The sequence below is a fragment of the Notechis scutatus genome, chromosome 2 (genome assembly GCF_049901735.1).
Source record: "Notechis scutatus isolate UNSWTSFEM ecotype Mainland chromosome 2, rNotScu1.2, whole genome shotgun sequence".
Taxonomy (NCBI): Eukaryota; Metazoa; Chordata; class Lepidosauria; order Squamata; family Elapidae; genus Notechis; species Notechis scutatus.
Genome location: NC_142010.1, coordinates 107,263,526 through 107,287,191, shown reverse-complemented (window position 1 = coordinate 107,287,191; position 23,666 = coordinate 107,263,526). Strand labels below are relative to the sequence as shown.

At 36.7% G+C, this 23,666-nt stretch overlaps 1 protein-coding gene across 1 annotated transcript in view; it reads left to right on the top strand.

Moving 5' to 3' along the window:
• GLP2R (glucagon like peptide 2 receptor) overlaps positions 1-21,550 on the top strand; it is a 38,261-nt gene extending 16,711 nt beyond the window's left edge. The window contains exons 3-13 of the mRNA XM_026667569.2: positions 963-1,067; positions 2,409-2,530; positions 5,010-5,116; positions 11,127-11,301; positions 12,092-12,251; positions 12,915-12,975; positions 15,263-15,332; positions 16,335-16,423; positions 17,942-18,080; positions 19,407-19,448; positions 20,494-21,550. Coding sequence (XP_026523354.1) covers positions 963-1,067; positions 2,409-2,530; positions 5,010-5,116; positions 11,127-11,301; positions 12,092-12,251; positions 12,915-12,975; positions 15,263-15,332; positions 16,335-16,423; positions 17,942-18,080; positions 19,407-19,448; positions 20,494-20,808 — 1,385 coding nt within the window. The 3' untranslated portion in view covers positions 20,809-21,550. The remainder of the gene's footprint in view (positions 1-962; positions 1,068-2,408; positions 2,531-5,009; positions 5,117-11,126; positions 11,302-12,091; positions 12,252-12,914; positions 12,976-15,262; positions 15,333-16,334; positions 16,424-17,941; positions 18,081-19,406; positions 19,449-20,493) is intronic.
• The last annotated feature ends 2,116 nt before the right edge of the window (positions 21,551-23,666 follow it).

Here is a 23,666-nt window from a genome sequence, read left to right as displayed (position 1 = left end):
TAAGATGTATATAAAGCCAAAAAAAGATAAAGAAAAGACAAAGAGAGGAAAAGCAATGGGGAAGGGCACCCTGGAAATTTATTTTATTTTTATACTCCCATGGCTTTTAAATTTATTTATCATGGTTACAATCTGACAGTTTATATTTATTTTGATTGGTCTTGATCAGGGGTGGGATCCGACTGGTGTAACTACTGGTTCGGTGATTTTATGTTTTGCTCCGCCCACATGTATATCGTCATCAGCTAGCTGCCTGGACAGCTGAGCAGCGCTGCGTGTGGGTGCGCAGCAGTTGGAAAAGCACTTTTTTCTGCTTTTTCAACCACAGCTGTTTTGCACAAAGCAGCTGCGGTTGAAAATGCAGGAAATAAAGGTCAGCTAAGAGCCGGGGTGGGCAGGTGGGCCAAAACAGCAGCAAACATAGAACCGGTTCTATGTATGCTCTCTGTTTGCTGATTTTCAGAGCAACTGGTTCTACAGAAGTGGACAGAACTGGTAGAATCCCACCCCTGGTCTTGATATTGTTAGTTTAATAAGCTGAGTGTCCTAAACAAAATTACCATTTCTATCTACCTGGAATGTCAGCCAACCACGTTGGTTTGCAATATGGTATAATTTTAGTATTAAAAACAGTAACAGAATAAGTTTGTGATAAAGAAATAAAAAGTGAGGCAGCTTCATTTAAAATTGGCTTAGTCTCAACAATATCTGTTTGGTTTATGAAAGAAAAATAAGTTGGCAACTAGGTGCACTTAATATATTTATGGTCAGCATTTAAACCTGTTTACAGAAAGGTAGCTTGGTTACAAATAGTAATTTTATGTACACACTAAGTAACAAATAGTTACATATTCCTAACATAATTGCTGTAGAGCTTAGTTTAGAGATATTGCATTCCTTGGTGATCAATTTCTTGTAACATTTAGTTAACTTTCAAAAATATTCTCTCTCCTTCTTCACAGGAATATATTGTAATGGAAGTTTTGATCAGTTTGCTTGCTGGCCTCATTCGCCACCAGGAAATGTCTCTGTTGCTTGTCCATCTTATTTACCGTGGCTTAAAAATGGTAATGCAAACTTGGAAACCTGCTAAATTGTAATACATTATATAAGTTTCCTTCCCTTTTGGAGTTTTATATTGAGTACACCATGACCTAAAATGAAATTCTTCTGTACTAATAGTTTCTGGTCACTTTTGGAGAAATAACTAAATTACAGCCTGATTCTGCTATCATCAGTAGAGACTACAACAATTATAAAAGCAGTGGTATTAAGATCTGGAACTTGATTATCTTTCTACATTTGCAAGAGTCCCTAAAACTGAACATCTAAGGCTATAGATTTGGTATGGGGCACCCCTGACTTTCCAGATGTCCTGAACTGCAGGTCCCATCATCTTTTACCACTAGGCTTGCTAGCAAAATTGGCTGGAGTTCAGCAGTCTTTGAAAGTAATGTACCTATAACTGTTGGAATAGGAGTAATTGTGTCATTTCTTAGCAGGTGCTAAGTATGGAATGGCATTCTACAGTTATATTTTCACATCTATGCCAATGCAAAGTTCTCTTTAGGCAAAACCAGTATTTCTGTGTGCTTAACATGGCAAATCTGGAGTGATTTTCTTAGGATCTTAGCTAATGCTTAATATAACCTAATGGAAAGACATTCCACCACCACCCAGAAGCAGAATACAAGATCGATACATTCACATTTTTATTTCTAGTCAAAGGGAACATAAGTAGCAGAACTAGAAAGACTTCTGTTGATTAAATGAATGATCAGTTGGCTGTGTTCATGCAAGCATGATCATCATACAATGATTGTGACATCAACTGATGGAAACAATCTAAAAATCATGGGAAACAGAAAAAAGTGTTCATATGTCTTCAAATATAATTGTTTTTGGTGAGAACTGTTCATGATCAGCTGTGCTTAGGAAAGAGATACATTTGAAGGAAGGATGGATGCCTTAAATTTGATGGATATTACATCAAAAGACAGAAGAGATGGAGAGATCCTTTTGACCAGAAATCTATTTCCATAGAAAAAGACCCCAATTATGTTGAATTAATCAATGCTTTCTAACCTCAAGTGCAATTCATTTAAAGCATGACAAAGATATTAAAAGCTATTTGAAGAAATACAATCTTATCCCAAGCGTTTAGGCTTTTAAAAATATTTAAAAATAGGGAAATGTGCAGATGTGGCAGTGTTAATCCACTGAGAAATATTAAGCTTTCTACAGTTACCTCCCAAATAAACAGGCATTACAAAGAGCTGCCCTACAGTAAGCCAAGTCTCCTTTTTTTTGGTCTTTCCAGCATGGGGTGAAAGGGTGACAGTAATAAACCAGGGCTGAAAAATGAAATGCATGGCTTGACCTTTGAGCCTGTGTCTGTTTACTTTTAGGAAGTGCAAGAAACGTATACAGAGTCTGCTTGGATCAAGGGATTTGGCAAAACATCGAAAATACAACAGAGGTTTGGAATAACCGCTCAGAATGCCTTGAGGAGAATGATTTCAAAGTAAAAGTGAGTAGGCTCATCTTTTATGGGAGACACGTTCACTATTTAAGCTTCTCTGGAAATCCTCTTTTGCCCTACTGGGTATCTACTTTTAGCCTAATGAATATAGACTAGGTGAAACCTGGCTTAATGCCAGTAACTGTGAGAGGGGATTTTGGAATCCTAGTGGACAGTTATTTAAATTTGAGCCAACAATGTGTGGCAGCAGCCAAAAAAGCCAAAGCAATTCTAGGCTGCATTAATAAAGGGATAGAGTCCAGATCAAACAAAGTTCTAGTATTGCTTTACAAGGTCTTAGTAAGACCACCCTTGGAATATTGCATCCCTTTTTGGTCACAATACAATACCAAAAAAACGTTGAAATTCTTCTCTGCAGAGAAGAGCAACAAAAATGATTAAGGGGTTGGAGGCTAAAATATACAAAGAACGGTTACAGGAATTGGGGATGAATGAAAAGAAGGACTGGGGGGGATATGAAAGTACTGTTCCAATATTTGAGGAGCTCCTACCAAAATGAGGAGTGGGGGTGTCAAACTATTTTCCAAAGCACCAAAAGGCAAGGCAAGAAATAATGGTTGGAAAGAAACCAAGGAGAGAATTAATCTAGAACTAAGAAGAGAATTCCTAACAGTGAGAGCAATTGGAATAGCTTGCTCCATCATTGAAGGCTTTCAAAAAGAGACTGAACAATTATTTATCTGAAACAATATAGGGTCTCCTGCTTGAGCAGTGGGCTGGACTAAAAGACCTTTGAGGTCCCTTCCAACTCTATTATTCTATGTTCTGTCTTATTTGGTACAGTGATTACACCTCACCTATGATACAAGTTACCTTGCATGAAAATGGGTAGCATTTGTTTTAGCAAAGAGGGTTAGCATGATTTAGACTGGAGGCTTAAGGGAATCCCTCTCCCTCTCTCCTTTGGGATTCCAGACTACAGAGTTTATTCAAAAGAAGCACATCAAACTAATCTGAGAGACAAGCCATCAGCAAGATTCTACATTTGATTTAATTTCCTTATTGACTATACAGTCTCCTTTGAGAATTTACATACTGGGTTTCTGTACCCCAAAGAAACCTAACTTGTAATGATATTTTATAAGATGAGCTCAAAAGTATAGTTTTAACAATGTTATGGCTCCCAGGTACAAAACATAGAAACATTCAGGAACATGCACAGCAATTAAATAGCACATATGATCTATTTTCCACAATGGTCCTATATAAAGAAGAGGGGAAGTCAATATAGAATGGAGGCTTGACTAATAAAACAAAATAAACAAATCTGTCTTATACAGATACAGAAAGAAAGACAGAGAGAGGGGGGGAGGAGAGAGAGAGAGAGAAAATATTGCCTTTTTATGATGAAGAATTTTTCTTTTGTTAGCAATACCATAATTCTTACCGACATCCATTGTGCAGCACATTTTAATGCCTTCTCCGCTCCAGTTATGAATGGCAGATATAATAGAATCCCTCTAGTGCTGAAACAATGTCCTTGTTCCTCTGGTGAACCTGAAATTCTAGAACGTGTTATTGTAAAGCATGAATTATATGTGCAACTGCATTTTCAATTAATTTGTCCTTGAATGGAAAGAATGCCTAGCCACCCTGAAGTTTTTTTAAATGACAGAATTCTGAAATCACACTTTTAATTGCTAGGCTTTGTCTCCTTGCCATAAACTGCATCATATCCAGTTTTGTTAATAGAAGCTCACCATGCATTAAAATATTAAAATGTTATTATATTTTTGGGGTTATACTTGGGTGGTTTTAACTTATGTTTATAATGGTTTTGACCATCATAAAGATTAATTGACTGCTATTAGCTCCTGTTTTTGAGTTTCCTGTGTCCTGGCACTTTGGAGCACATAAGGAGCTGTCATTGGAGAAGCAATAATCAAATATAGCATTCTGTTTCAAGTACTGGCTGCTAAGTGTTTCTCTAAATATGGCAGGAAGTGGGTGGTTACCTCCTTGTTTGTAACATTAGGCGATCAGATTTGTTCCTTAATATGATACCTCTGATTGTCTTCTTTTTTTAAAAAAGAAGATCTGTTAGGAGAAAAGCCCAAGAATTAAAAAAGATAGAGGGATAGAGAATGAAATGAAAATGGACTCAAAGTGATTTACAATAAGGGTAATAAACCAGAGGTATTGCAGCTGAAATTTCACAGTGATCTTCAAGGAAAGGGCCATGGAGAGTGAATTACAATCATTTGAATTACTGTATTCCCTCTTCGAGGGAGATGCGTAGTTAAGAATTTTGATAAATGGATGGATGGATGGATGGATGGATGATGACCAAGGTATGAGTGATGGTACTAATTCATGTAGACCAGGGATGCCTAAAAATTTGCAGTCAACTGTATGTATCAACATAGTAGTAGATGTTTTGGGAACTCACATATATCTGATATTTGTTAATTTATTTCCTCCAGGAAAACTTGACTACATTAACTATGTTGTTTCTTTTTGTTTCCAGCCAGAAGACCTTGCATTGTTTATGGTACTTGAAAAACTTTCTACTGTGGGATATTCTATTTCTCTTGTTTCCCTTGTCTTAGCATTCATCATTCTGCTGTTATTTAGGTCAGTATAACCATTTTCTTTTTCAGTAGAATATGGTCTGTTTTAACTATTCATTAGAATATTTTATTTATTTGATTTATACATCACCACATATGTTAGAACAGAGAAGGAGATGATGTCAGACCTTCCCAAAGGATTTCCCTTGATCACAGACTATTAAATATACAAAGAAGTAAAAAAATATCTTTCTACAATGGCCAAATTAGATATTAACAAAGGAAAAATAGATGAGGGAATGAATTACAAAATTATAAACATTACTCAAACAATGAAAAAAATGTTTTTCATATCTCATGCCTTAGTAAAATAATTGTTTTTGATGACACTCAATAACATATCAAATATTTAAAATATATCTTATTCCAATATATTTACCTTATCACCCAATTTTTTTTGCCCAAAAGTATTTGCATCCAAATTAAATCATCCTTCCTCAAATAAGTCTGTGACAGTCGTGACTAGTTTGCAAATGTCAGCCATTGAGAATCAACACTGAAATTAAAGGAATTGCTGAGGAATCACTACATTCGGTTATTTATTTATTAAGGAGCCCTCGTGGTGCAGTGGTTAGAATGCAGTATTGCAGACTAACTCTGCTCAGAGCCTGAGTTCGATCCTGTGAGGACTCAAGGCTGACTCAGCCTTCCATCCTTCCAACATTGGCAAAATGAAGACCCAGATTGTTGGGGGCAATATGCTGACTCTGTAAACCACCCAGAGAGTGTGGTAAGCTCTATGGGATGACATATAAGTTCTAAGTGCTATTGCTATTACTGTAAACAAATATTTACTACCAAGCCAGCCAGACAAATTCTCAAGTTTAATGACCTAGAATGGAATAATCTTATGCAGCTCAGCTTAGTTACCAGCAATGGTGGGATTTGAAATTTTTTACTACCGGTTTAGTGGGTGTGGCTTGGTGGGCATGGCTTGTTGGGCATGGCAGGGAAAGGATACTGCAAAATCTCCATTCCCACCCACTCCAGGGGGAAGGTTACTGTAAAATCCCCATTCTCTCCCCACCCCACTAACCTGTTTTCCAGCTCCGTTCTCCTGTGCAGGGCAACAAAAGAAGATCCAGATGATCAGCTGGGACTTGGGAGGCAGAGAGTAGATGAGGGTGGGGCCAGTCAAGGGTGGTATTTGCCAGTTCTCCAAACTACTCAAAATTTCCACTACCGGTTTTCCAGAACTGGTCAGAACCTGCTGAATACCCACCTCTGGTTACCAGCTATCCTCACAGACACTTTAAATACAAGCGAACAACCTTACCATGAATTCAAGGGTGAAGATTGTTAGTAAAATCCATTGGTAAATGGAACAATGGGATTCCTAAATTACAATTAAAATTTTGTTACCAAGAATAGGACAGTACAGATTGTAATGAGAGGAAGGGAGCGGAGAGAATCCAAACTCTTTCAAACCATTTTGATGAACAGAATTATAACTGACCCTGAAAAACATCCTGAAACTCATGTACTTGGTTCAGTTCCATTGCAATTTGCATTGTATGATTTTATGTTCACACATAAAAGCAATGAAATACATCAACTACTGAGCTTGAGAAAGTAGAATAACCAGCAGAAATTTGCCTAAAAGATTTAATATGCTTACTTGATGGCAAGAACATTATTCTTTTTTTTTTTTTAAAGAACTTTGACTGTGTTAAATATTACAGTGATGTGTTGAGTACATTTCACGAAGCCATCAAAGCCTCAAGATTCATGTTGTGTTTGAAGTATCCTACATTATATCAGTAATGAACCAAGTAATAATAGGCATATAATACATGAGTAACTTTAATAAGCTGATACAAGATAAAGTTGTAGCAAAGACTTTAACGAGAGGCCACTTAATGTAATGAAGTGTATAGTCTGGAGAATCAGAACAGAAAGAACAGGAAAAATGAAAAAGAAATCTTAATAGTTTTATATGGGGATTGGTTTGTTTTGATAACTTTGAGCCAATCTTGACTCTTGCTGCTACCTAAAAAAAAGTCCCTGCAGTTTTCTTTGCAATAATTTCAGAAGTAGTTTGCTTTTGCCTTTTTCCTGGATCTGGGAGAAAGAAACTGGTCCAAGATCACACAGCTCGCTTCATGCCTAAGACGGGACTAAAACTCCCAGTTTCCATGTTTCTAGCCTGGGGCCTTTAATCATTATGCCAAACTGGTTCTCATATGAAAATACAAGGCAGTTTTATACAGGTATGGCTTAATAAAAATATGCCATGGAATTGAGTCTTCAACCTTTCTCCAACGCTTATTTCTAACTTTGTACTTTGTACTTTGCTCTGTTCTTCAGTATGGCGTGAGGGCTGTTGTTGTTGTTTTTCATCATTTTAGTGTTTTAGTTATTCCAAAGTTTATTATATAAACATGCCGATATAATTCATGAAGAGTACAGCAATCATTTCATTTAAAGAGCCAAGTATTTGGAAGGAAGCGGGCTGTCTTGTAATGATTGTTTATGATCCTTGGTTAGATAGCAGACAAATAAGGAGAATTCTTCAAAGATGCAGAAATACGACAAACATCAGGCTTTTTCTATATACTATCTACAATTTAGGCACATTTTGTTGTAACTGTTTCACTAATGCTTTTCAAAATATGCCAATTCCTTGTGGATCATTTCTAGTCAACATAACTCCTTCGTGCCAGACTACTGCATAATTTCTGAGTTTTGTTCTCTTTTACACAATTTCCTTTTTGGTGACATGGATTACTTATAGAAACCACGGCTATTTATTGTAAATGAGTCACGGATATGGAAAGAATATTCTCAGATTAAAATGTACAAATGAGCACTCCCATAGTTGGATTTTATGAATTTTATGTAAGGATATTTTCATAAAAATCTAAAATCTCCTTATTTTTTAGTATTTAGTATTATATTACCTTTTAGTACTAGATCAAGCTTCAATTTCATTGTATCACTTTTTGCTCTGAATTGGGCTAACCTTAAAGTGAAAAGATCCAGAACCAAGGAACAAATTTAATGTTTAATGTTACTGAACTCTTGTAGACTTTTGGAGTGATGAATGGTCGCTGGTGAGTACTGTTGACTTTGATTCCAACTGCAACACTTGTTGCTCTGGTTTTGCTCAGTCCTGCTCAGTTTTATATATCTGCATGCATTTCTTTAAAAAAAAAAGAATTAGAATTTTAAAATACTGCAACGTTGACATTTTGATTGCAATCATCAACATTATTACACTCTCAGCTAAACAGCTATCTTTTCATTTGCTCTGTTCAGACTAGAAGAACATTTTCCAGTACATAAACAGTGGCAGGAACATCTTGCAAATAATAATTCTTTTGTTTTAAATCAATAATTATTCTTACTATGAATAAGACAACGCAGGTCCTCGGGAGGGGAAGGAGATGCACAATGAAGTCACCCACTGTCTAGCAAATTATACCTGAACCATTCCTCTATTAGGATTCTTCCACAATACAGTACATTAATTTGTCTTAATTGACCTCTGGAATCTGGTTATATTGCAAATAAGAGCTTTCACTTGTCAAACACAGGAACATTAATGTGATTATATTATGATAGGAATTCTCAAGTAATGCTAAACGTCTGAGCTTTTTGAAATGATGATTTCATCCCGCCCCCCCTCCCTTTAAAATGCCTGAACCCTCACAATTGCTGCTGTACTGGGAGCATACAAGAGAAGGACACAATGGAAGAAAGTTTGAACAGGCAGGAACAGGATTATGAACATCTGAGTCCTGGTAGTCCTTGACTTATGACTGCAATTGCGCCCAAAATTTATGTTGCTAAGTGAGAAATTTGTTAAGTGGGTTTTGGCCCATTTTATGACCTTTCCTGCCATGTTTGTTAAGTAAATCACTGCAATTATTAAATTAGTAACACCGTAGTTAAGTGAATCTGCTTTCCCCATTGACTTTGCTTGTCGGAAGGTCACAAAAAGTGATCACATGACTCCTGGACACCGCAAACATCATAAATATGAGTCCGTTGCCAAGCACCTGAATTTTGATCATGTGACCCATGGGGATGCTGCAATGATCATAAGTGTGAGAGAATTAATAAGTCATTTTTTTCAGCATGGTTGTAACTTCAAATGGTCACTAAATGAACTGTTGTAAGTCCAGGACTACCTGTAAATCCTATCACCATTTGATCACCTTATGGAGGGAATGGTGCCCTATGGGATTCTTTGAAATGGAACCTTTGAACAGAAGTGAATTTGTGCAGCAACTGGGAAAAACTGATTATGTTGAGAGGAGGACATAACATTAGGAGCCTCGGTGGTGCATTGGTTAGAGTGCAGTACTGCAGGCTACTTCTGCTGACTGCCGGCTGCCTGCAATTTGGCAGATCGAATCTCACCAGGCTCAAGGTTGACTCAGTCTTCCATACTTCTGAGGTGGGTAAAATGGGAACCCAGATTGTTGGGGGCAATATGCTGACTCTGTAAACCGCTTAGAGAGGGCTGTAAAGCACAATAAAGCTGTATATAAGTCTAAGTGCTATTGCCATCAAGGGAATAAAAGCTCCTAATCTAAATCCCTGGTACGAATATGCAGAATATGTCAAATGCCATGAATTTGCTTTTTCAGCAAAGACATCTGAAACAAAAGAAATGTTAAAAAGTTATGATGTTTATGTAGTTATTTATCAAGCACATTAAATTATATTAAAGTAATTAGAATATCTTTGCAATCTCCAAGGCATGTCACAACTTTTGAGCATTCCTAATGTTTGGAAATTGAAAGTTGAAAGATTTGATACAATCTAGCTGTGGCATCCTATACAGTTTCACCTTCCACACAACTAACCAGGGATGGCATTCAAATTTTTTAACAACCAGTTCTGTTGGCGTGGCTTAGTTGGTGGGTGTGGCTTGGTGGTCATGTGACTGTCTGGGCGTGGCCAACTCAACATCACTCACATTGAGGCACACTTCTCCTCGCCTGGCCTCTCGTGACTGCGGGGATGCTGCAACGGTCATAAGTGTGAAAAATGGTCATAAGTGACTTTTTTCAGTGCCATTGTCACTTTGAATGGTCACTCCACACAAGCAAAGTACCAGCAAAGGAGGGGAAAAAAACTCCAGAGAAGTTCCTGAGACAGGTAGTCTAGTCCTGCCAAGAATGTAATAAGAGTTAACAGAGAGGCAGTTTCTGTAAGCAACACCAGAATGTTTCCTTCCTGCCTTCCTTACAGGATTAGGCCAGTAATTTCTTCTAACAACCAGTTCTCTGAACTGTTTAGAATGTTAACAACTGGTTCTAGCGAATAGGTGCGAACCTATAGAATCCCACCCCTGCACCTAACTAAGCTAAGAGTCAACTTAAGTCCACCTAAGAGCTGTGATGGTGCAGTGGTTAGAATGCAGTACTGCAAGCTACTTCTACTAATTGCCAGCTGCCAGCAGTTTGACAGTTTGAGTCTCACTGGCTCATCCTTCCAAGGTGGGTAAAATGAGGACCCGGATTGTTGGGGGCAATATGTTGATTCTGCAAACTGCTTAGAGAGGGCTGCAAAGCACTGTGAAACAGTATATAGCAATAGCACTTAGACTTGTATATCGCTTTACAGTGCTTTACAGCCCTCTCTAACCCACCTCGGAAGGATGGAATGTTGAGCCTGGTGAGATTCAACCATGAGCCTGGTGAGATTCAAACTGCCAAATTGCAGGCAGTCGGGAGTCAGCAGAAGTAGCCTGGAGTACTGCACTATAACCACTGCACCACCATGGCTCATAAGTCTAAGTGCTAAGCAAACAGTCCAGTAAAACCCTTCATGATCAGGCCACCCTCATCCAAAAAGAAGAGTATAGTTTCCCAGTCACATCAGGAAAATAACACATTGCTCTTCTGATAAAACTATAACTAACTTTGGCATATTCTTATTCTTAGATTATGCTTTTCTTTTCTTTTTTAAAAAGAAAACTTTATTAAATATTAAAAAAGAAAAACACTATGTACAATACATCGAATACAACTTTACTCAATTATGCTTTTCTTCCCCTTCAGGAAACTGCATTGCACGAGAAACTACATCCATATGAATCTCTTTGCTTCGTTTATCCTCCGAGCTGCAGGAGTTCTAATAAAAGACAGCATAACACGCAGTACTTACAAGTTTATTTCTTCAGAATCTGAAATGCCGGCTGATGAAAGTGGATGGATCTCTTCCTTGAGTCCAGAGGTATTGCAGCAGGCAGTGTTCATATTAAGTGACCGAAGCAGCAAGAATGATGTCTGTTGTTCTCCACGTATATTTTTAAACTAAGAAGCAATAAAAGTTGCAGGGTTATATTTTCTAGCTACATTCATTCGTAACATTTATATGATACTGATCCCGTGTTTACTGCCTGAGAACTAGTGGCTAATTTTAAGCAACAATAATTGACGTACAAGATCAGGAAGCAGATTAAAATAGTTTTTGTCTGTATATATTGTTTATAGACTACTATTTTGTGAACCCTCAGAAAAAAATAGCAATAGCAATAGCACTTAGACTTATATACTGCTTTATAATGCTTTATAGCCCTCTCTAAATGGTTTACAGAATCAGCATATTGCCCCCAACAATCTCGGTTTTCATTTTACTGACCTCAGAAGGAGGGAAGACTGAGTCAACCCTGAGCCTGGTGAGAATCAAAGTGGTGGCAGTTGGCAGAATTAGCCTGCAATACAGCATTCTAATCACTAAGGCAACACAACACAATAAATTAAAGCATGATGTCCCAAAATGAGGCAGTTTAAAAGAAAGAAAGAGGAACAAAATTCAAACACGAAACTTCTGAATGAGTTTTCAACAGACCTGCTTAATATTAGCAACACTTTACCCCTTGGACTTGAAATGTAACATCTGTCCTATTGTTTCCAGACAAGTAGCATGTATTCTTGCAGCCAATAAACTCAAGGGCAAAATAAATTAATTCCTACTGGGATTCTGCACAGTGTTATTCTTCTTTTTTGTTTCATTTTTGCAGAAACTAGCCTTATGCAAAATGGGTCCTCTTTTCATGCATTATGTTGTTGGAGCAAATTCTTACTGGCTTTTAGTGGAAGGAATTTACCTCTACAGGCTATTAGTAGCTACTGTGCTGTTTGAGAAACATCAACTGTTGAGATACATCTTCATTGGATGGGGTAAGCTTGCACTTTTCCAAGGAGAAGGACTTGATTTATAGACTAATAGGAACATTGTCCATGGGGTCACGATGGGTCGGACATGACTTCACAACTAACAACAACAACAACAACAACAAGGTTTACCTCAGTCAGTTTCATGATTGGTTCAGTTATTCGGCTGGCATGAGTCAAAACTAATCTTTCGTTTAGTACCTGTTTATTGTCCTGTTGAAAATATTTCAGTCAGCAGAGAAAGCTAAATTTGCTCTTGGTTTTTACATCAAATTATTAGATAAATGCAGTTCTTGCGGTTTACTGCTGCCATTATTTGCTTGGAGACTTTCAAAGTACGCAAAAACCAGAAAACAAATATCTATGAAAATATTTGTTGAGTGGGAAAAAGTTTTTTTTTTTACAAGGAACAAACTCTAAGAAAAACAAAATTATTGAGGACATTAGCCTTTCCTTTATTTACATAACTAGTGATAATCCCTATATATCAGCTATCCTTGTTATATTGATTTAATAATATATTAGACTGTGATGTTGGAGAAAAAATAGAAGAGGGCAATAGTAAATCAATCAAACTAGAACTGCTTTTAACTCAAAAGACTTGATATTCTCAGAAATTATATTAGGCCTTGTCAAACAAGAATATCCGCTTTATATTTTTCCTTTCAGGTTTTCCAGTTTTGTTTGTAGCTCCTTGGGGAATATTAAAATACCAATTGGATCATAACGTGTAAGTTACTGTCTTAAATGTTCCCTTAATTGGTTTCATTGTTTCTTTTCTTGCCTTTTTTGTGCCAATAGAAAAAAGAGCCTTTTGTTTATTTTCCCACAATGTTTAGACTAAAGATGATCAACCATTTGTTATGGTGGCTACATTGCTAGGCAATAAGAAAAAAAAAAGTGTAGCCTCCTAAACACATGATTAAAGGCAAAATTGTGATTAAAGGCATAATTTTAACTTTTAAAAATATGCTAACTAGAAAGGTTAGAATGCAGCAAAAATCACTTCTATGGCCTACTCCAGATTGAAAGAGGAGCAGAACAAAGGACAGAAAGGAAGAAACAGCAAAAAGGGAAGAAACTTTCATCATGTTAAAACAGAAATAAGAAAGCAAAGATGTATACAGCACTGCCACAAAGGTATCTTAGGTTGTGAATAGTCCTAAAAAAATGGCAAGACATTGAAAATAGAGTCAATGTATGTCTAGCTGGGCTTTGGCCATACTTAGAATTGGGCTCAGAACACCAGATGTGATAAGATAATTCTTGTGAATGGTAAGGATGCTTGTAGACATTGAGTGGGCCTGATTTCAATGGAACAGTACTGGGAGCTCAATATATATATACTCTTCTGAGTGTTTTAAAGGAAGGGAAGAATGTTTTGAATATTTTGAAGGACTCCTGACTCCTCCTCTTCTTGCTATTGATCCTCTGGTCCATAACACTATATTTCTTTCCACCAGAAGAGTGATGGATGGCTATCACATTCTGAATCAGGTGTCAGAGATTCAGAATAATTAGGCTCTTCATTCTTAATGTTAAACCACTCTGGATTCCCAGGATAGGCAATGTTTGGCACTCCAAATATTGTGAACAACTCCCAACATTCCATGGAAATATGGGTTATAGTGAAAAATGTGGGGAATTGCAATTCAGTATCATTCAGAGAAAGAAGATTGTCTGCTTGTGTCCTTTTCTAAGAAGTTAAGGTTGTAATTCTGCACTGTTCTAATCTGGAAGTAGGCTCCGTTGCATTTAATTTATCTTATTTCTAAGTAGGCATTCATGGGATCTTAAAGTTTAGAAATATCCAATAGGAGAAAGGCTTTTTTAAAAATATCATTATTATTCTTCATTCAATCCTCCCTTGGCAATCTCCATTCCCATTATAAATAAGAAATTGTGTTATAGTCTGCTACAGTGAAGACAATCAGAGAGATATTTTTTTAAAGGCTAAAAAAGGGAGGGGAGAATTTGGATTTACATAATAATGGAATGACCGAGTTGGATGGGACCTTGGAGGTCTTCTAGTCCAACCCCTTGCTCAGGTAGGAAACCTTATACCATTTCATACAAATGATTGTCCAATTTCTTGAAAACTTCCAGTGGATTATTTGTTAGAAATCAAGAAAGGTTAGTGTTGATCCAATTCTTCCTTCCAAAATCCCTGTAGTTGCATATCAAGTTTAGTTTTAATTTCTAAAGTGTTGCAGAACTGAGAACAAGTTTTGACTCTAAAGTGTGCCAAGGATATACCTTTTTTATATTATCATCCTTGTGAAGTCTAGTGGTATAAAAGATGGCACTTTGTATACTATGCCCCAAACAATTCTCATGAAATGGAGATCAGTCCATTGCTGTGTTTTGAATATTTTGAAGGACTCCTGACTCCTCCTCTTCTTGCTATTGATCCTCTGGTCCATAACACTATATTTCTTTCCACCAGAAAAGTGATGGATGGCTATCACATTCTGAATCAGGTGTCAGAGATTCAGAATAATTTCTAACTTAAGTGATTCTAGGTCCATCCCTCTACATCACAGGTGTCAAACTCATGACATGATGTCATCATGTGACGTATCACGACTTTTTCCCCCTTTGCTAAAATGGGGATGGACATGGTCAGTCCATGATGCGTCTGGCCTGCAGGCCGCAAGTTTGACACCCCTGCTCTACAATGAATAAATGAGTTCAATTTCAGAAGTTCTGAAGGAATCTCAAGAGGAAAGCTGGAGTGCTAAGTTTCTTTTAAAATTGTGGTGCCATTGGGGAAAAAGTGTATTATCTATACAATGGATAATTTCCCCAGAGAACAAAACTTGGCGGGAGAGGTGAGACATCCTGCATACAACAGCAGTTTTGCTGATCTTCCTTGAAGCTTTTAAAACTTTTCAAATGAGTTTTGATACAATTCTATAATTCACCAAGATGAATTATAGAGGTTTTTTAAGAATAATAACAAACGTGGTTTATCATTTTTTATTACATGACATAATAAACATTTATTTGTTTTCTAGATGCTGGTCAACAAATGAGAACATGATAGTCTGGTGGATCATTCGAGGACCCATGTTATTTTCCATTGTTGTAAGGATCATTGGAAAACTGCTTCCTATCTTATCGTGCAGAGAATCCAGTATAATATTGCTTTTATTTTCCTATACTTTAGTTAGTAGATAAGCAAAGACAAAAGGGGCACTTTGAATAATTTACAGAATTCAAGGAGATGTAATGATAGGATAAGGAAAAAGATGATGGGGACTTGTAATCAATCCATTTGGGATGTCTAGATTGGGAAATTCTTTACTGTACGCTGTGATTAATACTCAAATCAGTGAGGTACAGCAAGAGCTTTCAAACTTGGGTTAGAATTCAACATCTATAAACAACTTGTTTGCAAATCATAAGTAACACCAGGTCATCAGTTCACATACAGGCCCTCCATTTCCATAGAGTTGCCTTTCTGAGGTAAGAAAGACATGAAGGATTCCTATTGTCCTCCTGTCAGGTTTTAGGTAGCAAATATGTAGCTCAAAAGATTCTAGTTATTTGAAAATATTATATCTTATATCAATGTTAAGCTGTAATTACTCCTTAAGAGGAGTCCAGAGTTGGCAAATAGCAACTTAGCAGGAAGGATCTGTGTCCAATAATTACGATCATCATTCTAAATTAGGAAGAAAAGTCAGAAATGTTTATTTATTGTTTTTGTGACAATACGGCATTGGAAAAATTATTTAAGTTCAAGGATATTTTGTATATATTTTTCTTCTGTAGAAGCCACTTAGCCAATTAAATCTCAGCATTTTGGCCTTCTTTTTGGTTCATGTAATAGTGAACCCTTTCCTCCCCTGATCTCCAATTACTATTGGTAAGCTTTGAGTTTTCAAAATACAAGCAGGACAGAGCAACAACACTGTATAGGAAATACTTGAAAGCCGAGACTCCATATAGTACATTAAACTTATTAAAAACAGTCTGAAGGGTGTTTCTTGCAGTTGTCTTCCCTTAGGAAATAATTTTATGAACAAACAAAGATTTATTGTATTTGGAGAAACCAACTGTGATCTGTGATGTGTGTTTTCTAAGGTTAATTTCTGCATCTTCCTGATCATTCTGAAACTGTTACTTTCCAAACTTAAAGCTCAGCAGATGACCTTTCGTGACTATAAGTTCAGGTAGATATTACTTCCTTATAATTTTCTGCACCATTTTAAAACGCACACACACACACACACACACACACACACACACACACACACACACACTGGATTTGATTCACAGCCATATGGGAGTCAATGTATTTGTCCAACAGTGTAATACACATCTGTTTGACATTTCACTGACCTGATAAAATAAATAAAAATATGCAAAGATTTATAGCAACATTTCTCAAGTTTAGCAACTTTTAGATGTGTAGACTTCAACTCCCAGAATTCCCCAGCCAGCCATGCATATCTACACATCTTAAAAGTTGTCAAGCTTGAGAAACATTGATTTACTTTGCTAAATGCATTTGTTATTAAAGGGAATAGAATAGAATAGAATAGAATAGAATAGAATAGAATAGAATAGAATAGAATAGAATAGAATAGAATAGAATAGAATAGAATAGAACAGAATTCTTTATTGGCCAAGTGTGATTGGACACACAAGGAATTTGCGTTGGTGCAAATGTTCTTAGTGTACATAAAAGAAAAGATACATTCATCAAGAATCATAAGGTACAACAGTTATTAAAGTTATTAAAATATCATTAAAGGAAATAAATCCACAATTCCAAAATGTAAACCTGGTAAATATATATCAGGAAGAAGGTTAAAATAGAAATCATAAAGTAGAAGGATTAAGGAATAACTCTAAGAAAACGTAGATCTATTCTAATTTTGGGGTATGTCATTAAAACCAGGGTTACCACTGGTAAGTGTTACTACTGGTTCAGTGAGAGTGCATTTTGCATGATGTTTGCAAAAAAACATCAGTTGTGCCGCTCGTGCACAGCATTGAAAATCCCCTTCTTTCCTGCTTTTTCAACCTCTGCTGTGCCGTGCAAGCAGCTGAGGTTGAAGAAGCAGGAAATAAAGGACAGCCAACAGCACGGGCAGGCAGGTGGGCCAAACAGACAACCAAAAGGTCATCGCAGCAAACTGGTTCGGTGTCTGCTACTCTTCAGAGCTACTGGTTCTATAGAACTGGGTAGCATCCCATCCCTGATTAAAACCATACCTACTGAATATCATCAGGGCAGAAACAAAAGAATGATATTCACTCTTCTTTATTTACTTAGTATTTTAAAACAGAAACAAATGAAATATACTTACTCCCCAGGCCCTTTGTCTTCTTCAACCCTCACTAGGTTCCTTTGGAGAGCTTTATAAACTTAGATTTTCCCCAATTTCACAAAGCCCAAGTTTGGGGATGCAATGTCAGATTCCTTCTCCAAGACCAAGGAAGGCCCTGTCTGTGATCTTGAGAGGGAGATATCAATTGGTTCTAAAGTTATTCAGACATTGTTCCAAGAATCACAGGGCGTCAGTCTTATTATAGAATTATCACTAGAATGCTTAAAACTCCCAATCTAATATTAATCCCAAATCAATGTTTCAAGGAATTGACTGCCATAATTCCATTATGTGTTTCTTATTAAGTTTTATTTCAATAATTTAATTCATGTTGGTGATTGTTTTTATTTTAAGGTTGGTAAGGTCAACTATGGTGTTAATACCTTTACTTGGAATTCATGAGATCCTTTTTAGTTTCATTATGGATGATCACGTTGAAGGATTCTCCAGGAATGTCAAAACCTTCATCCAGCTAACCATTGGCTCTTTCCATGTAAGTTTGGTATAGTGATGGAAATAGATTAAACAAATTTAATATCAACTTTACAGAATGCAGTTGAGAAAAAAATAATCAAAAACCATTATCACAGTTCATTAATAAATAATGCATAATAAAATAATCTTTAAAATATAATTAACATATTTTTAAAATAGGATTTGATACAAACATTAAACTTCTAATACTGAATAAATAATGTCTAGCATATTTAAAAATACCAGCGTCTCACTAAATTATTTGTATAGAATTATTTCCAAACCTAATATGATTTTTCAGTATTGTCACTTCAATTATTTGCTAGAGTTTTTTGAAACAATCTTTAAGTACAGTAGTGACTGCCAAATTCAAATTTTCTACATTTCCTCATAAGTCAGAGGAATAGAACTGGCTAATAAGTATAATGATAATTCTTAATTAGCAATGCCTTTAATAAACTAAATCTTTTTACTTACCAGACAAAAAAGCAACAACAAAAAGCAAACCTAGTTTGTCATTGCTATCAAAAAAGAATAAAAAAATTGTGAAGAAAAATCATATGTGCAGTATTTGGCTTAGCCTATTTTTATATAAATTTTCTATTTCTGTTAAATTTAGCTTGATTGCTATTGGAGACCTAGTTCAATTAAAACAATTCAGTGAAGTATTTTTTAGTTATTAGGAACAACATTCTCAAGAAATTTGTCACAATATTTCCCTGTCCTAATCTAATTTTATAGTCTGTTGGTTATTTGGTACTGTATCTAATATATTTAAATTTTCTTGGAGAATGTTAGCCCCAAAGAATGAGACATTTGAAGTCAGTTCCATGCTTGTTGGAAGTTGTGTGCTGCTTTTCATATTTCACAAATCTACCTATTTGAGTCTTAGAACTCCACACACTCCAACCAACATCAGAAATTCCACACAACAGTATTAGATTTATATCAGTCCAATATGGGTAGTTCTGAAAAGATAATTTTGAAACATGTGCATAATAAGTGGGGGAGCAGAATGAACTGATCTTTTGGAAATTTTCTTAAATTTAATGCTCCATTGTGCTTTAAAATAGCAAGCCAGACATTTCCTCCAGCAAAATGTTCAAAGTAAAATTAAGCAGATTACTCAGGAAGGATACAGGTCAAAACCTTTATGATTGTTAAGAGGCAAAAATGATTTTTGAGTGAGAGGAAGATAGTTGCTTTTATGTTCAATTTGCCAGCATGATGGCTCATGTTTCAGGCAGTATTTTGTAAAAGTATTCTCTGATTATATAAATTCCAAGTCAAATTGTACTCTGGCATATGTTTCTGAAATCTAATTGACTTCCTCTTTCTCTTCCAGGGTTTTCTCGTAGCACTATTATACTGCTTTTATAATGGCGAGGTACATCATCTTTTTCATTTCTCATTCTTCAGCCCTGAATCCCCATTTCAGTTGCTCAGAACACACGGTTTATGGTTCTTGATGATCATTCAGTTATGGAAAAATTGATTGAAGAATTATTATTTTTTCCATCATATTACTTGTAATGGTTGAAAAGACCCTGCTTGACCCAGCAAGTTGGCTATCTACCTGAGAACAGATGAACTTGTGAGAGGCATGCACAGTTTGTCATGCTCCGCAATAAGCCAATAGTCTTCCTGGGAGGGCCTCTGTTTATGGAGAGAGGTTTTGGGCTGCCCATTTTCTCTAGTAGAAAAATGTGGACGCAATCCAAGTTGAAAGAGCAGGTGCAAGAATTTCCCCCTTTGCTTTTTCAATGATTTTTTTTTTTTGTGCCGCTTTGCACAATGGTATAAAATGGATTGTAGCGATATTGGGGACTTTAGGAAAGAATACATTCCCATTCTCATATTAACTGGTTGGATGCCTTTCACTTGTCATGCAGAATTACTGAGGCAAAATAAAAATAAGATTAACAGATGGATTCAGATGACTATGGGATTGTTTAATCTGGTGGATGCACGTACATTTGAATGTAGAGAGACAGAAATCAGTCACTCAATAATCACAAACAGCCATGCTATGTAATAACTATATTGTATTAGCAGTAGCGGCCCTCTCTAAATGGTTTACAGAATCAGCCATGCTATGTAATAACTATATTGTATTAGCAGTAGCGGCACTCTCTAAATGGTTTACAGAATCAGCCATGCTATGTAATAACTATATTGTATTAGCAGTAGCGCCCTCTCTAAATGGTTTACAGAATCAGCCTATTTCCTCCATCAATCTGGGTCCTCGTTTTACCAACCTCGGAAGGATGGAGGGCTGAGTGAACTTTGAACTGGTCAGGATCAAACTGCTGGCAGTCAACAGAATTAGGCTGCAATACTGAATTCTAACTACTGTGCCACATAGCTCTTATTTAGAAGATTCCCAGTTGGAAAAGGCTGCTATAATCCTAACTTTTTACTTTTTTTTTCAGGTAAAGGCTGAATTACGCAAGCAATGGTCTCGTTTCTTGCTAGCATATCCCTTTGTCTGTATGCCCTGCTTTCTTGGAAAGAACATCAAGCACCTAAGGAAATGTCCAAACAAGCACCATTTGAGCAATAACAATCCCTCCCTTGAGGTGACACAGCCTCCCAAAAAGCAAGCGGCCAAAGTGAGAACATGCTACAATATGGAACGAGGCCCCACAGAAAGACACAACTTCAGAGCAAGTGTTTCTGACAGCAGCGAAGAAGAAATCGCCAATGGGGAGACCATTGAAGAGGCTCTGGAGGAAAATGAGGGTTAGAACCTTTAAGAGAAAATGAATTTGTTGGGATCTATCTTTTGCATGGAAGCAACTGGAATTAAAGATCCTATGGAAAGGGCAAAATGAAAGCAGCTTTGGTACATCCCCCCCCACCCCCAATCCATTCTTCATTTTGTCAGTAAAACAAATATTGGCATAGGCTAGGAGCAGCAATGTCACTTTTCTTAGTTCTCAGGAACTGGATCTGGTATCAACACTATATGGAATAAAATGATGTCTCCCTCACACACGCAGTGAGAGTGTCTGCTGCTCCTTCTGAAACTTCCAGCATGAGGTCCTACCAGAGGCTGACTGCTACTCTGACTGAACCAAGGTTCAGATTTCAGGAGGCTGCACTTCAGGACTACAAGGCCTCTTATGATACCACTGAAACAACTAGCTAAATGCACCAAGTGAATAAAGGAACTGGTCTGAGAGTCAGTTTACCATACATTTAGATGCTTGCATGTATACACCTGAAAGCATATTTTTTAGCCTTTGCTAAAATAATAGTTAAATCAGAGCAACCATGTTTTAGGACACAGTTATTAATGCTTTGTTTTTCAATATATTTTGCAAGTCCTAATTTCTGTTATTCTTTCAATATATCTATAAAGCAAATCACTATGACTTCCATTACGTAATTAGAACATTAATTTGACTTAATCCAAAGGAGAAAAATCTGAGAAATTTGAAACAGCTGGATGAAATGAAAAATAAAATAAAAAAATATGAGGAGCGATCGGGAGCTGAGAGACTGCTGTATGAATACATCTTATTTCTCAAATAGAAGGACAAGCTGAAATGCAACTTAAAAAGGCAAGATGAAGCAGCAATCAAAGGCATTGCCAAGCAGTTGGAAAGGCTTCATTTAGGAATGTGTATTTGTTCTCAATGTTTTTGTTTTAAAGGAAGAATGACAGAAGCTCTTATCTCTTTCATTCCTGTCTATGTTTCTTCTCCACATTGTCCTCAACTGTATTTATTTCCAGAAGAGAGAGAATAGAGGAACTCCAAGCTCCAAAGTAACCAGAAGCATCTGCATTCTGTCCCTGGATTCATAAGAAATGCTAGGTTTCTTCCTCCACTATCTTGGGTTGTGGGTTAACTTCAGTTACTGTTTTTATTTAATTGCATGCATTGGCCACTGCTGCAGTATTTTCTCTTCTTGCCAGTTGATGGCTTTTGCCCTTGCTCCAATAATTAGGTTTATCTAATAAGTATGGAAGCATGGACATGACATTGCACATGAGTTTAGTTTAATCAGAGTTTAGATGTAAACAAAATTAACCTTAGTTTAATTATAACCACTATTCTTAATCTCAGGTATCTGTCACAAGATTTACAGTATCTCATATTGCTATTGTAAAACAGGACTTTTATCCTAGGGAAGTTCAAAGATGTCCTACTTATACCCATTCTCCTCATGTAAAGGAGTTGGCTTTGTGTTACGGTTTGGCTTTGTGTTATAGGTAGCCAGTGATTGGAGGTTGGAAAAGTGGACACAGATTTAAATGCACAAGCAATTGAAAGCAAAGTGGAGCAAATTCCAACCATACCAACTTCAGAAGCTCCAACAGTCAATAGACAGCCTGCAGCTGTAATAACATTTTCCCCTTGCAGCCTTTGCTTTAATGGCAGGATCAAGGAATCCAAAGTTAACATACCAATAAAAAAGGGAGTATAAAGGGAGTTACTAATAAAAAAGGGAGTATAATGAAATGGGGAAATATTTACTCCTAGAAGGATTTTTCTAGTACAGAATAAACAGTAGTATAATTAGTAGATATGTCTTGATTCAAGGAGGGAAAAAGAGGCAATTTAATAACATCAGAATCTGGAAAGAAACCTAAACATGGTAAATGTTCTAGACACACTGGATTTAAATGGAGAGACTACGGCATGAAAAAAGAGAAATAGATAAAAGAAAAGATGCTAAAATGACTTTTGAATAAATTAGTAGCCTGTAGAAGGGGTGGGTGAGGAAGATAGATGAAATCTGACTGAGCACAATCTGCTTACCGTGACATCCATGAGTATATAAGACCAAGAACTCTTGAGAGATATTGTCTAGGTACAATCTTCGGCTAAATTTTATGATTGAATCTCCTATGGCTTAGTATTAAGTATGAACTGAATGGCTGTGGCTTATTCAAAATCCAGTGGGGTGTATATACCCTGCAAATGAGTTATAGATCAGATAAAAATAGTTTTCAAGAAGTCTGTTTACTTTCCCCTGCAAAGTTTTGTAGCTGATTGTGGGATTCGAGAATGCTACAAAGTTTTGGGATTTGTTTCAGGGCAGGGAGGTCCTGTTTGTTTCTCTCTCTTTTTTTAACCTTTAATTGCTTTTCCTTCAATTTTCCTTCTGTCATGGATCTTGCAACTCCCCCCCCCCCCATCTCTTAGCACCAAGTATTAGTAAAGAAAAACATTACATCATCATCACAGGAGATGAACTCCAAATGGCCATCTGAATTGCAAACAGTGGGCATATTCCAAAGAAACTTCATTCAAACCGTACTGAAATTAATGGGTCTTATTCCCACGCAACTCCATTTACAAGCATGTGCCCCACATGCTAAAAACATCAGCTCCTCTGAGGCAAGCTTGCACACTCTGGGATTCATCTCCCTGCTGAAATGCTGAAGCAATGTTTATACAAGGGGAGTTGGCAAAAATCCCACTCATCCCTGTTCTACATCATTATTCTGGTCAGAAGACTCTCTAGTTAAGCAAATCTCTCCCTTTGGTGAAGGAGGAATGAGTGGTTTCTACACAAAGTCCTTTAGCAGGGTTTCTATTGGCATTCTCTAAATAGGCAGGTAGTCAGAGCATCACCCATCAGACTCTTATTT